This window comes from Aspergillus oryzae, chromosome 6 (assembly GCF_000184455.2).
Source record: "Aspergillus oryzae RIB40 DNA, chromosome 6".
Taxonomy (NCBI): domain Eukaryota; kingdom Fungi; phylum Ascomycota; class Eurotiomycetes; order Eurotiales; family Aspergillaceae; genus Aspergillus; species Aspergillus oryzae.
Genome location: NC_036440.1, coordinates 1,463,109 through 1,475,528, shown reverse-complemented (window position 1 = coordinate 1,475,528; position 12,420 = coordinate 1,463,109). Strand labels below are relative to the sequence as shown.

The 12,420-nt window shown below is 48.1% G+C and overlaps 5 protein-coding genes across 5 annotated transcripts; 4 read left to right on the top strand and 1 right to left on the bottom strand.

The window, feature by feature from the left end:
• Positions 1–279: 279 nt before the first annotated feature.
• AO090020000136 (uncharacterized protein) lies at positions 280–2,526 on the bottom strand (the record flags this gene model as incomplete). Its single annotated transcript, XM_023238142.1, has 4 exons — positions 280–1,485; positions 1,537–1,998; positions 2,053–2,065; positions 2,090–2,526. 4 exons carry the CDS (start codon positions 2,524–2,526, stop codon positions 280–282), a joined length of 2,118 nt encoding a protein of 705 aa, XP_023092713.1.
• Positions 2,527–5,601: 3,075 nt separating this feature from the next.
• On the top strand, positions 5,602–6,636 carry AO090020000137 (YoaK family protein; the record flags this gene model as incomplete). The annotated part of the gene is made up of 2 exons (XM_023238141.1): positions 5,602–6,358; positions 6,416–6,636. 2 exons carry the CDS (start codon positions 5,602–5,604, stop codon positions 6,634–6,636), a joined length of 978 nt encoding a protein of 325 aa, XP_023092714.1.
• Positions 6,637–7,319: 683 nt separating this feature from the next.
• On the top strand, positions 7,320–7,997 carry AO090020000138 (enoyl-CoA hydratase/isomerase family protein; the record flags this gene model as incomplete). The annotated part of the gene is made up of 1 exon (XM_001824447.3): positions 7,320–7,997. The coding sequence occupies one exon, from the start codon at positions 7,320–7,322 to the stop codon at positions 7,995–7,997; it is 678 nt and encodes a 225-aa protein (XP_001824499.3).
• A 1,052-nt stretch (positions 7,998–9,049) lies between these two features.
• On the top strand, positions 9,050–10,025 carry AO090020000139 (M50 family metallopeptidase; the record flags this gene model as incomplete). The annotated part of the gene is made up of 4 exons (XM_001824449.3): positions 9,050–9,235; positions 9,296–9,658; positions 9,718–9,762; positions 9,816–10,025. The coding sequence occupies 4 exons, from the start codon at positions 9,050–9,052 to the stop codon at positions 10,023–10,025; spliced, it is 804 nt and encodes a 267-aa protein (XP_001824501.1).
• A 574-nt stretch (positions 10,026–10,599) lies between these two features.
• AO090020000140 (NAD(P)/FAD-dependent oxidoreductase) lies at positions 10,600–12,244 on the top strand (the record flags this gene model as incomplete). Its single annotated transcript, XM_023238140.1, has 2 exons — positions 10,600–11,250; positions 11,399–12,244. The coding sequence occupies 2 exons, from the start codon at positions 10,600–10,602 to the stop codon at positions 12,242–12,244; spliced, it is 1,497 nt and encodes a 498-aa protein (XP_023092715.1).
• Positions 12,245–12,420: the final 176 nt, after the last annotated feature.

The window sequence follows — 12,420 nt, the reverse complement described above, 5'->3', positions numbered from 1 at the left end:
CATTAATTTTACACGGCTTTGCTATGACTAGTTGTAGCCTAAGCTTCATAAGGTTTTTGTTATGAGTTCCTGTGTGAGCTGGGACCCTCACGGTGAGTAAAACAGAAACGATAGTCCTGTTGAGACGTCTTAGCCTTCCTAGACATTCGGGATATGTGGTATCATTGAACCGCGGAGGTGTGTGATCCGTAGTAGTTTGGGGAAGGATAGACGGAGAAGAAGGGCATGATGGGCTGCATGCATTTTGGGCCTTGCGAAAACCAATATGAGGATGTCAATTCAGAGAGCATCCGTCGAGAATAATTCGTTGTTTGTGAACTCTAGCTGGAAATTCTCCAGAAGATCATCCCACTGGCTCCAATCTAAGGGGCTGAGGTCAAGATTATTAAGGGGATCCAGCATCCCAACGTTACCGGGTGTGATATCCTGTGTAGTGCGTCCTCGTGGGGTCCCTGATTCTGACACACTGGGTTCAGACCTCGGCTGATGTGATGAAGTGCCTCTCTCCGATCTTTCAGACAACACCGAAACGATATGAGGACGGGGCAACATAGAGCGATTGCGTCGAGTACGCTCCTCGGAATGGGACTTCCAGGCCTTCAAAATCAGCCCCTGCACTGCAATGTGAAGAGGGGTTTTGGGCCTGTTTCTCATCTGGTCATAATGCCGACTGTATATCCTGTCAATGAGGACCCACGATCTCTTAGTTTCTTCTTCATCGCTGCGAGTCCGGAGCTCATATAGTGTATAAATCAACGCATCCCACGGAATGTGATTGTCCACGTGCCACAGATATCGCTCTATGATCTCGTTGCTCTGACAATCCTCGAATCCTTCCAGGATTTGCACGCATGTGGAAAAGACGAAATCCCTCTCTGCTAGTGATACAGGGTCTTTCTCGACATACTGGCGGGGATGGTGTGCGGAGAATCTCATTTGGCATACAACAGTCTGCATAAGTCTAGCCGACATGTAGTGCAGTGGAATGGATTTGTCACAATATTGCAGGAATTTCGTTTCAAACGCGCGGTTCAACTCATTTATTGCTTCATCTTTGGCTTCAGGAGACAGCAAGGAAGAGGCCAAGAAGCCTCGGCCTCCATGGGACTCTCCACCGGCCTTGGACCAGCGCCTCATCCATTCACCATATTCGTTCCGTGCAAGGACAAACATCATTTCGGTCGCGCCATGGTGTTCGCGAGGCGGATCCGTCATGCGTGGATCAAGCTCACTGTCATTTATGTTTGATGGGGGTAGCACGTCAACAGAAAAATACGGGAACTGCGAAGTGATACCGGAACTTTGTGCCGTAGTGACATCTAATATTGATAGCTGTCGCCAAAGACGGCGGCGCATTTCAGTTTCGAAAATTGTTAATCCAAGCTCGGATCCGTCTCGATGGAGTCCAATCCGCTGAGCCATTCGCATTGCAACGCCACATAAGGACCAAATAGACTGCGAGTCAGAGGACGCACGCAGGGATAGCTTGTCGGACAAAGTTAGCGTTAATGTCACAGCATCTTAGGAGAGACCTACCAAGTACAAAACATATGCCTGGAGAACTACGGGTTTTGACGTACGTAGAATGCCAGCCTTGGTAAAAGCTAGACGAGCTCCACGCCGGGATCTTGAGAGTAAAACAGCTTTGCTCTCTCCGTAAGTATTTTGTACATCATCTGCCTTCAGAGAAACCAATGCAATACAATATATAGAGAACATCAATGCCTCAAACTCCTTCGAGACTGTCTCTAAGCTGCCGGTGGCTTCTAAAAGCTGTTGCTGGACGGTTGGACCGTGCAGTATCTTGATTAAGGGATTGACATTCTCAAGGAAAGTTTGCCAAAGTTTGAAGATGTGTAGCGGGGAGGGATGAAGTTCACTCAGGCTTTTCTTCACTGCTCCTCCTAAGATTAAGGAGGTTTCGTCATCCACTTCCTGGACAGAATGATTTGAACCGTTGTCGGACATGTCCCGTAACACATCCTCCGCCCGAGGAAGCTAGACACAGAGTTAGATTGCATTACGAGAAGAAGCTCGGTAGGGAATCCTGACCTCGCCTCTGACGCTAGTCCAAATATTACTATCTTACCCGTTAGCCATTTGTGTATCGTTGTTCATTCCAAGGTAGCTCAACCTGTCCAGATAGACGGATTTCCCGTCGCCTGTGAGCAGCATTCCTTGCTCAGCCCTTGAAGCACTGGGGAAAGCATTGTGTGTGGTTGCTGGATGGTCTATGTTGCGGATACGAGCTGACGCAGCATTGTCTTGTCTAATAGGACTCTGGTAGAAGCCGCTGTGTCGGCGGTCCTCCTCCGAGCGCTGCCTCTTGCGGCGACGCGGAGGGATATGAGTAGGGAAAACACATTCAATTCCGCGTTTGATACAAGCAGAACAAGGATCGTTGCGATCACACCTGACCTTTCTTCGCGCACAGACCACGCAAGAAGGGTTCTTAGGGGTTTGGTACTCAGCAGTCATCGGACTCTGCTGCACGACCACTGCAAGGCGATCATTGGAATCTGTCATGACTCATGAGTACGCTGAACGGATACAGTACAGCCCATTTACATTTGACTAATTAGTTGCAGATAATGCGATCGCAAGGCGTAGTCGTAGATGGAGATACGCATCCGTGCGGATTTCATGCAGAGGGAGAAGCGGAAGGCGGAATCGAAGTCGGTCCGAATTATTTTCTTGTTATTACCGGCTACGAACTACTTCCCAATTAGGCAATTCCCTAGCCCTAAGTACGATCCAATTCCTGCATACATCAATCTTGCGAAGAACTATAACCACAGGATTTGTTCACTCTCAATCTAGTCATATATATCCATCATTCCTATTGCTTTGCGACCGCAATGCTGCCGCTTTTTTGTGCACCTCCCTTGCGACAGGTAAATCGATGAAGAGATCGAATGTGTCGACCAACCTTTATATGTCCAGTGCGTCTTGATATAACAAAGACGAGCCAAGAATGTTGATATCCACTTATTGGATCTATGAGATTGACATGTTGAATAGACAAAAATATACGGCTCATATTATCCTGACCCGTTCGTACAATTGTGATCCACCGACTTTTTTCGTTGAAGCTACACGGAGTAGACACAACCACGTCTTGACGAGCTCCGGCATATCTGAGTCTTATAAGGACGCATAAATATCCGATTGAGAAGTTGAATGATCTATCATTAGCATTTCAGCCTGATTTAGTGCCCTAAGCCCCGGTCTGATTTCCCCCTTTTGGGGCGTTCACAGAGCTGGGCATGCAGCATTTCTCACCCCTCGCATGCAAGCGATGGCCAATCCCAAAATGGGGTTTAGAGCCGAGCAGCCTATAACTCAGAGTAGTTTCGTCTTCATGTAACCTCGGACTTTTCCACGTGAGAAGATACTTAAGAATTTCAAAGTTTGAAAGGGCAAGGGCACAAAGAAACTTACGAAAGAACTGTCACAGCTTTTCTTACAATGCTCCGATAGAACAAACTTTTTTCCCTTGGACAATGGTTGCCCCAAGAGTTTATATGTAGCACATTATCGCATAGCGCAATTTCAAGTTCAGCCAGAGATGGCAGTGCTCCAAGTGTCTCTGTATGGTGACTTGGATCTATCAATACTAACCCTGCGAGTGTGACAAGGATGTATACGCCGCCTCAATCAGGGCAAAAGAAGTTATTTTGTTCCAAGAAGAAAGCGCATACATACACGAGCATTCCTGGGCGCGCCATCATAGGTGGCTTGGATGAAAATACCTTGTCTCATCTTGCATACGGTGGCCAGTTTACTGAGGTGCCTCGCCAAGTTGGCCAACGGCTGGATTTACCAGCAAGATACAGAAGGAAGCGCAGAGAGATAGCAAGCGTCACACTTGTCTGAGCTAGAGAAATAGTTCATAGGAGCGCTAAGAATACACTACTCGTGATCCTTGTGTGGGAGGGGGTAGCGGGGGATGGTTTTCTGGGTAGTTGTGTTGCTTTTTCTATGTTATAATTCATTATACAATTGAATCGTTATCTATTACTCTCATAGAGTGATATCTTAAAAACTTTATATCCACAAAGAAAGTTGAATAGTATGGTATAGACCTTTTAAACTGTTCTAGACGCCCTATCTAATGCTTCTCAGTTCGGGTGACCCCGGCAAAAGAGAAGAAAAAACGGGGCTTGACGCCATAGACAACAACAAAAAGTGATTGACACCGAGCCGAGAATCTGCCAAGACCAATAATTCTAATCCACCCCAGCGTGGCTTGGTTGAAAGCAAGCTACAAGCAAAAGAAACGAGGGGAAGTAGATACGCGGCGCGGGAGGCTGTGCTCTCGGGTAGCCAAACCACTGGGTATAGCGGCTATAGCCTACCAACGAACCGTCGTTTGCTGAAGATCATCCCTGGGCCAAGTAGAGTTAAGAGAAACTGATAAGGAACTAGATACCACTAGTGACCCCTCGGCCTCGCTTGTTTGCCGATCTTCTTGGCAGACGCCGGTTTCTTCACTCGGGGTCCAGACTCGGCGATTATATGGATTTATTTCTTGCGGTGGAAATGATATGTTGACAATGATCGTGACCGCCGGGATAATCCCGTATTCTTGCCACATGTTTCACGCAAGATGACTGTCGATTTTTGTTGTCTGAAGCCAACCAGGTTCCATGTTCTGGATTTAAATCTTGGTTGGCAATGGTCCATCCTAAGGTTCGTTATTATGTTCAAAACTCCACTTCATGAAACACAGCCCACCGACCCCAGACTAAGAGAGAGGAAAAAAAAAAAAAAAAAAAAAAAAAAAAAAAAAAAAAAAAAAAAAAAGCCGGGCACACTTCATCTGGGGAGACGGACCAATTTTCTCCCGCTTCATCGTCATCCGCCAAGATCCCACTCTTTCTGTTCGGTTTAGTGGTCTCCTATTTCTAACGCCCGGTAAAATAGAGATGCCTGGGGAAGAGACCTTGGCGAACCCACCGATCGGCGGAAGACCACGGATAAACATAGACGGCATTTGGGTTCATGTTGTCGTTATTGACTTTTAGAGTTTAAAGCCCTAATCAGGCCCGACAACGGAATGCCGCAACGAAAAACCGCATGCAGTCATGACGCCTTCGAATGGCGCCAAGGGCTTGCCGAGGTGGATCTATGAGACGAATCCAATCTCAGGTAGAGGCAATGGCAACACGGTACCCAATCGATACTTTACATGAACAGATATTGACTGGTCTGAATGTGTTCAGGTGCTATAAAAATGGGGATATCCCGGGATATAGTGGAGTTATTCAGTCCGAAACGCTGTTTCCGGGCGTGTAACTGCCGCACGAGTTCTGCAGGGATATACTCTCTTCGTTATCTCAAGGGCACATGTCGGGTTGACCCGCGTTGGGCTGATGACTTCAGTATCTCTCCTTGGCACAGATGTTGTGTCTTGGGTGCGGAGAGGATCTTCGTAGCATAGTGATATCCCACCAGGCGGAACTTAAGTAGAGGGAGGTGCTAGTTCATTGCATTTCCATTGCCCATCCTCTGAAGGAAGACCTCTCTAACCAGCACTCTTACCCTTTTCTTAGTTTACCATATAGTCCCCAATACTGTTTAGTCTCGATCAGTAACACTATGCATCACGCTCCTCCTCCTACCTCCTCATCGGGGGACCTTCTCGTTTCAGCCCCAGAAAACCATCTCTCCGTCAATTGGGATCCGTCATCACTTGCCAACCCACCTGTACCCCGAATAGATAATAATCCAAAAGAAACAGGGGGCACTTGGGGAGACGGATGCAGCGCGGCTACATCCCTCACGGATAATCAAGACGACACAACACTGCGCTCATCGCTGGCGCGGCACTTCCGCACCAACATAGACACTACACACACTGACATCGTCCTGATCATCTGTGGCTTCGTCAGCGGTCTTGTAGATGGCTTATCGTTCAACGCCTGGGGGAGTTTTGCCAGTATGCAAACAGGTATGCCTCTACTTCACCCTCGTACTCGTACTAGTTCCGCCCAAGCAACCGCTAACCAACTACCCGCAGGAAACAGCGTCTTCATAGCTCTAGGCGTCTCAGGCCAACCAGCTTACCCAGCCTACCTCTGGGCCAAATCCCTAATCGCTCTCACGGTCTTCATAACCAGCAACATCCTCTTCATCCACGTCTCGCGGGCCCTCGGTCCCCGCCGTCGCTCAACCCTAATCCTATCTTTCGCCGTTCAAACCGCCGCTCTCCTCGCAGCAGCCATACTCGTCCAACTAGGGGTTATCAGCCCCAAACCTGAAGACCCCCGAGCCCCCATCGAGTGGATGCAAATTCTCCCCATCTCACTGCTGTCCTTCCAAGCGGGCGGGCAAATCGTAGCATCCCGGGTGCTGGGTATAGATGAGATTCCCACCGTCGTTTTGACTACGCTGCTCTGCGATCTGTTAGTAGATCCAAAGTTGACTGAGAAGGTTAACCCGAAGCGCAATAGAAGGGCTGGAGCCTTTCTGGCGTTATTCCTGGGCGCTATGACGGCTGGTGGGTTGTCGAAAGTTACAGAGATGGCGGCTAGTTTGTGGTTTGCTTTTGTATTGAAGTTCTTGATTACGGCTGGGTGGTTTGTGTGGAAGAGGGAGGGGAGGACAGAGGGGAAGAGGGATGTTGAGGGTTGAAGGCTTAGTATTGGATGCCTTTGATTCTTGTGTTTGAAATTTGTTTATGATTCATGGGTTTGCTTTATACTATGTATGAGCCGTACGCTTGTGTGTTTGGCTATGATATTGCTGTTCTTAGCGGTAGCTCATGCTCAGGAGTCTGGTTATAGACGTTTTATCAAATAAATTCAAGTCTTGTGTATGTTCGTGAGTTTTATATTGGCCATGAGGCCGTCATAGAATGCACGTGAAGATAAAAAGTAGGGTTCACAACCGAGAATTATACTTGCATAGTCATTTGATCTTGAGTTGCTAACGAGCTGGTATATACGGCCAGTCATCTCTGGCATAGAGTTCGAGCATGGATGTAAACTTGCTCTTCTAAAGAGGGTTAGGCCTCGGTTCAAGTCCTTGGAGTGGATCTGTGGAGATCCGAGGCTATATGCCAAGCATACAAATCTACAACTCCGCACTTGTATCAACAGAGCCCCCGCTCATCTCCAATTCGATATCAAAACATCAATATGCAGTCAGATTCGGATTTAGTCCTTGTGAGTTCCACAAGTGACGGAATTACTACAATCAAAATCAACAGGCCTCATCGAAGGAACGCCGTCGACCCCACTACCGCAAAACTTCTCTACGAGAAAATCCTAGCCTTCGAAAATGACTCCTCACAGAAAGTATGCATACTCACAGGGATGGGCGGTACATTCTGTGCCGGTGCCGACCTTCACGAAGTAGCTGGACAAGATAGTCGCGACGCTACCAGCAAAGAGACAAACGGAGGACGAAGCCATTTTCAAGCGCCACCGGAATCTGGCGAACAATCCCTAGGCCCGATGGGTCCATCACGACTTCAGATCCAGAAGCCTATCATCGGTGCTGTCTCCGGGTATGCAGTGGCAGGCGGGTTGGAATTAAGCCTACTCTGCGATATCCGCGTGGTGGAAGAGGACGCCGTGTTCGGGGTCTTCTGTAGGCGATGGGGGGTACCACTTATCGATGGAGGTACGGTTCGTCTACAGGCAGTTGTTGGACTGGGCAGGGCACTTGATATGATATTGACTGGGCGCCCAGTCAGCGCCACCGAGGCCTTGTCCATGGGTTTGGCAAATCGTGTTGTGCCAAAGGGGAAAGCTGTGGAAGAGGCTACAGCTATTGCGAAGCAATTGCTTTCGTTTCCGCAGCTTTGTATGAATGCGGACCGGGAGTCTTGCTACTATAGTGCGTACCAGGCTAGCTCGTTCCAGGATGCAATGAGGCATGAGTATGAGAAGGGCGTGAAAGTTTTGGACTTTGAGAGCATCAAAGGAGCTGCTCAATTTAGTCACGGTGCAGGGAGGCATGGAAGTTTTAAGAATGGTTCACGTCTTTGAGTTCGTTCTGAAATTGCCTATATTCTTTAGGTTGGTGGCCCATATCGAGTTCCGGAATAATCAATCGAAGTTTCTTATTACATTCAGTGCGAATATCGTTCAAAGACTGGCAAGGCTACTTGTATGTAGTTTCTGTTACGACAGAGAATATCTTCCTCCCCGTCCCCCTCCCCCCCAAAGAAACTTAAACATATGCAGAATTTTGAATCTGGATGCATCCAAGAGAGCTTGTGAATCCTTTAAACCTGGCATACCATTTAGGAGTGTTGGAAAATGCCCATGAGAAGCATGACCGTGAATGGTCATAACGCTTGTATATAGACTTGTTTGTACCAATAAGTTGCACGTATGAAGCCAATATGTGGCATGTCAGAGCTAATCCTCGTTGTTCTTTATATCTAGAGCAGATCTGAATTAGCAACGTCAACATGCATATCCATATCAGTCTACAGTGCTGTCGTTCACTGCTGTCTGATTTGTTTCTTTTGCTGAGAGAAAACGTCACCGCTGAGGAGACCTTCCAAACGGGTCTAGTTGACCGTTGAAAAATTACAGAACCATATGGGCTAGACCAGACAGTGGAGGATGGATCCAGCAGCTAAACTGAAGAATGATCCACTTGCCGTACGGTGCGGTGCGAATTAGGTGCTGATGCAGTAGTGGGTAGGCTCTGAAGTGTGGCAGAGCATTAGAACTGAGTCTAAAAAAGTCAATACTAAATAGAGAGCTATGTCTCAGGGAATCAAACAAACCACGTAAGCTATTGACCGATCCTCCCGATCCAACTGAGAGGGTAGACTGATCGGTCCAAACTGTGATAGAGTCATTTTTGACAACCATACCTGAGGCAGTGATTGGCCAGCCTTACATCGGTCAGCCACGTACAAACATGCTAAAAATACCCCTGACCAGCCACACGCTAACCCCTTCTAGGCAAGTATCTACTTGTTAGACGCGTAAGGCAGCACTCATAAATATTCCACCCCATGATACAATAAACAGCACAAAGACCTCCTTTCAGTTGTTAGACGTTACAAAGAGGTAAAATAACCATGGCACCACACTATGCGATACTCGATACAAGGGCTCTCGAGGCCGCGAGCTCTCATCTCGCCAAGCGTGACCTGACCGTGACCCACACACAGGCGGTGACGCTAGGAGTGATGGCCGTGTATGTGGTCGTTATCGCGCTTTTATGGAACTTGCCCTATGTTCGATGGTCGCTATGGCCTTTCAAGGTGAGAAGGACTTATTTACTCGGTCAATATCCGTGTTACCGAGAGGCTGACTGTACATAGATGCTGGTTATTGCTTTCCATGAGTTTGGTCATGCGATCACCGCATGCTGCACCGGAGGCAAAGTTGAATCGATCTCTCTTGATCCCCATGAAGGAGGAGTCACCCATATGCGGGGTGGAATTAGCGCCGTCACCCTCCCCGCCGGATATCTAGGATCGTCCATTATCGGTGCCCTCCTGATTTTCGCGGGGTTCGATATTGTTGCAAGCAAGGTCGCCAGCATTGTCCTGGGTGTCTGTTTCCTGCTTACACTGTGGTGGGCCCGAAGAGACTGGTTGACCATCGTCACCATTCTCTTGGCGGTCGGTCTGTTAGTGGCGTGTTGGTTCATTGCACATGGAGAGGCGCTGAAGTGGGTGGTGGTAAGTACTAACCTGTACTGCGTACCTCGTCAACAGCCGAGTTACTAATGCGATCGCAGCTTTTCATCGGTGTCATGTCTGCTCTTTACAGCGTTTGGGATATTGTGAGCCTCCCCATACCCATGTTACTGGCTCTTGCTAACCACATATTGGATAGTGCGACGACCTCATTATTCGAAAGGTTAACACTTCAGATGCCAGCGTCTTTGCCCAGCGCTATGGCGGTTCTTCCCGCTGCTGGGGTGTTATCTGGTCCATTATCTCCCTCTGCTTCATGGCTATCGGCATCATTGGTGGTATTGCAGCATTCCGGGAGTCATTCAGCGAGCAAGAAGACTCCTCGAAGCATTTTATTCCCACTATCTAAGAGGACATTCGACGTTTCTTAGAAGCGGCTAGTATCACGAACATCATTATCGACGAGGAGACGATTGAAACCTGTATTCCTGGATGATCTCTTTCCCTTATACCCCTTTGTTTCTGCTATTAATGAGTAATGGACTGAATATTATATCTCCTTTCTCAAGATGGTAGTTTTCGGATTAATTATAGTAATACATGGTACTATTACGATAATAAACTTATTAGAGAACAATTCTATGGATTGGAGATACTGTCTAACTACATCTGGTTAGATTAGTGGGGAATTCCATTCGAGAGCCAAACATCCAATTTCCCAACTACTCCAGGCTGTCTGCCTACGGTATACAAGTCGTCGCTAAAGAATCGCACTCAACTCATCCCTAAAACACTTGTTTCTTATCTCCGTATTCTGGAGGACCACGTATGACGACATAGATACTGAATTCTCACTTCAATTTTCAGTCTGGTCAAGAACCGGTACTGTAACCCCAGCATTCTTTAACACACCAAGGAAGCTACTATATTAATTGATAAGGACCACGCTACTGTCTCTGTAACAATCACTTTTCATTCCAATCATGGGGGCGATATTATCCAAGATTATTGAAACTTACCACGCCTTAGCTGCGTTCTGGTCAGAGATTTCGCAGAATGCCGCCGAGAGCAGTGCCCTCCTACGACGCATTGCAACCCCTGAATTTCCAGTTCCAGATCCAACCGTTTCTTTCTGGCAGACTAATCCGAAACACCAAGAACTAGTTCACGCAAAATCGGAACAGCTTCCCCAATCAGCAGATATTGTGATTATTGGCTCAGGTATCTCAGGGGCAAGTGTAGCCTATACGATTCTTACGGAATGCCAAGCGTTGGGTATAGAGAAAAGGGTTGTGATTCTGGAGGCACGCCAGGTGTGCAGCGGTGCAACAGGAAGAAATGGCGGTCATTTGAAATGTTCTCCCTATTTGACGTATTCCGAGTTGAAGGTACTGCTGGGCAAAGAAAAAGCAAAAAGAGTGCTCTATTTCCAACTTAGACACCTTCCTACAATCTTAGAGTTGGTCAAAGATGAAGGTCTCGATGAAGCAGAGGCCAGGGAAGTGGAAACTGTGGATCTGTTCACCGAACAGACAACGTGGGATAAAGCGCAGGAAATGGTTCAAGAACTGCGACGAGATGCTCCGGAATACGCCGAGGACACTATGGTTTGGGACGCTAAACAAGCACAGGAGGTATGTGAGCTGTCACCAGCGAAATCTTCTCCAGCTGACTGGGGTCCAGCGATTTGGCGCAAGCAGTCATTGCCTCGGAGCGATTTCGTACCGTGCCGGCGCCGTGTGGCCTTACCGACTTGTTACTTCGATTTACATGAAACTAAAGTCTCAATACCATTCGTCCTTCTCCATTGAGACGGGAGCCACCGTCAGGGAAATACACGTGGAGGATAACGACACTACACCTTACCTTTTGCACACGTCCCGTGGTAAGATACGCGCCACTCACGTTGTCCATGCAACCGATGCATATGCGCCGAACTTGGTCCCTGGGCTGAAAGGTAAAATATTCCCTGTTCGTGGCCATATGTCTGCCCAAGCAGCCGACGGCCCATCCTCCCATCTAGACGGCTCTCGCTCGTGGAGTATTATTGGCAAGAAAGGGTTTGAGTATATCACACAGCGGCCCCGGGAATCCGCAGGCCCTCACAGTTCTGGTGGGGAAATCATGCTGGGTGGCGGTGTATATAAATCAGATGGCAAAGGGATGGACGAGATTGGTATTTGGAAGGATGACTGTGTCGACCCTACTATCAGTGCTTACTTGGGTGGAATTTGGTCAACCGTTCTCCAGGGCGAACATACCCGCGTACTACAACTATGGTCAGGATGTATGGGGTTTACGCCCGATCTCGTTCCCTTCGTCGGGAAAGTCAGTCCAACGTTCACGAAGCGGCGAAGGCCCTACAATAAACGCAAAGGAGCGGCCTCCGAGTCCGGAAGTACGGCAAATGAGTGGATCACAGCCGGCTTTAATGGCGATGGAATGGTGCTAGCGTGGCTTTCGGGGACGGCCGTTGGACTCATGGTTTTAGGGCGTGAGGATGTCCACCTGGAGGCTCGAGCCGGCCGACCAGCAGGCAAAGTCACGGAATGGCTCCCGAAAGAACTGTATCTTTCCGAATCCAGAGTCCGTGACTTGAGCATCTTCAAACTTGCGCGATTTTTGTAAGAGTTTACCTCGGCAGCACGACAGAACTGGTTCAGTATACGATGAGGACGTCGGGGAAGAAGCACGGGGTTAAGACATCACATCACCCAATTCGAGATTTCAGAAGACCTAGACTTTCTGGACTATTGCTGGGCGTTCCGATCCCGTGAAATAAACTTACCTACAAATAGATTGGA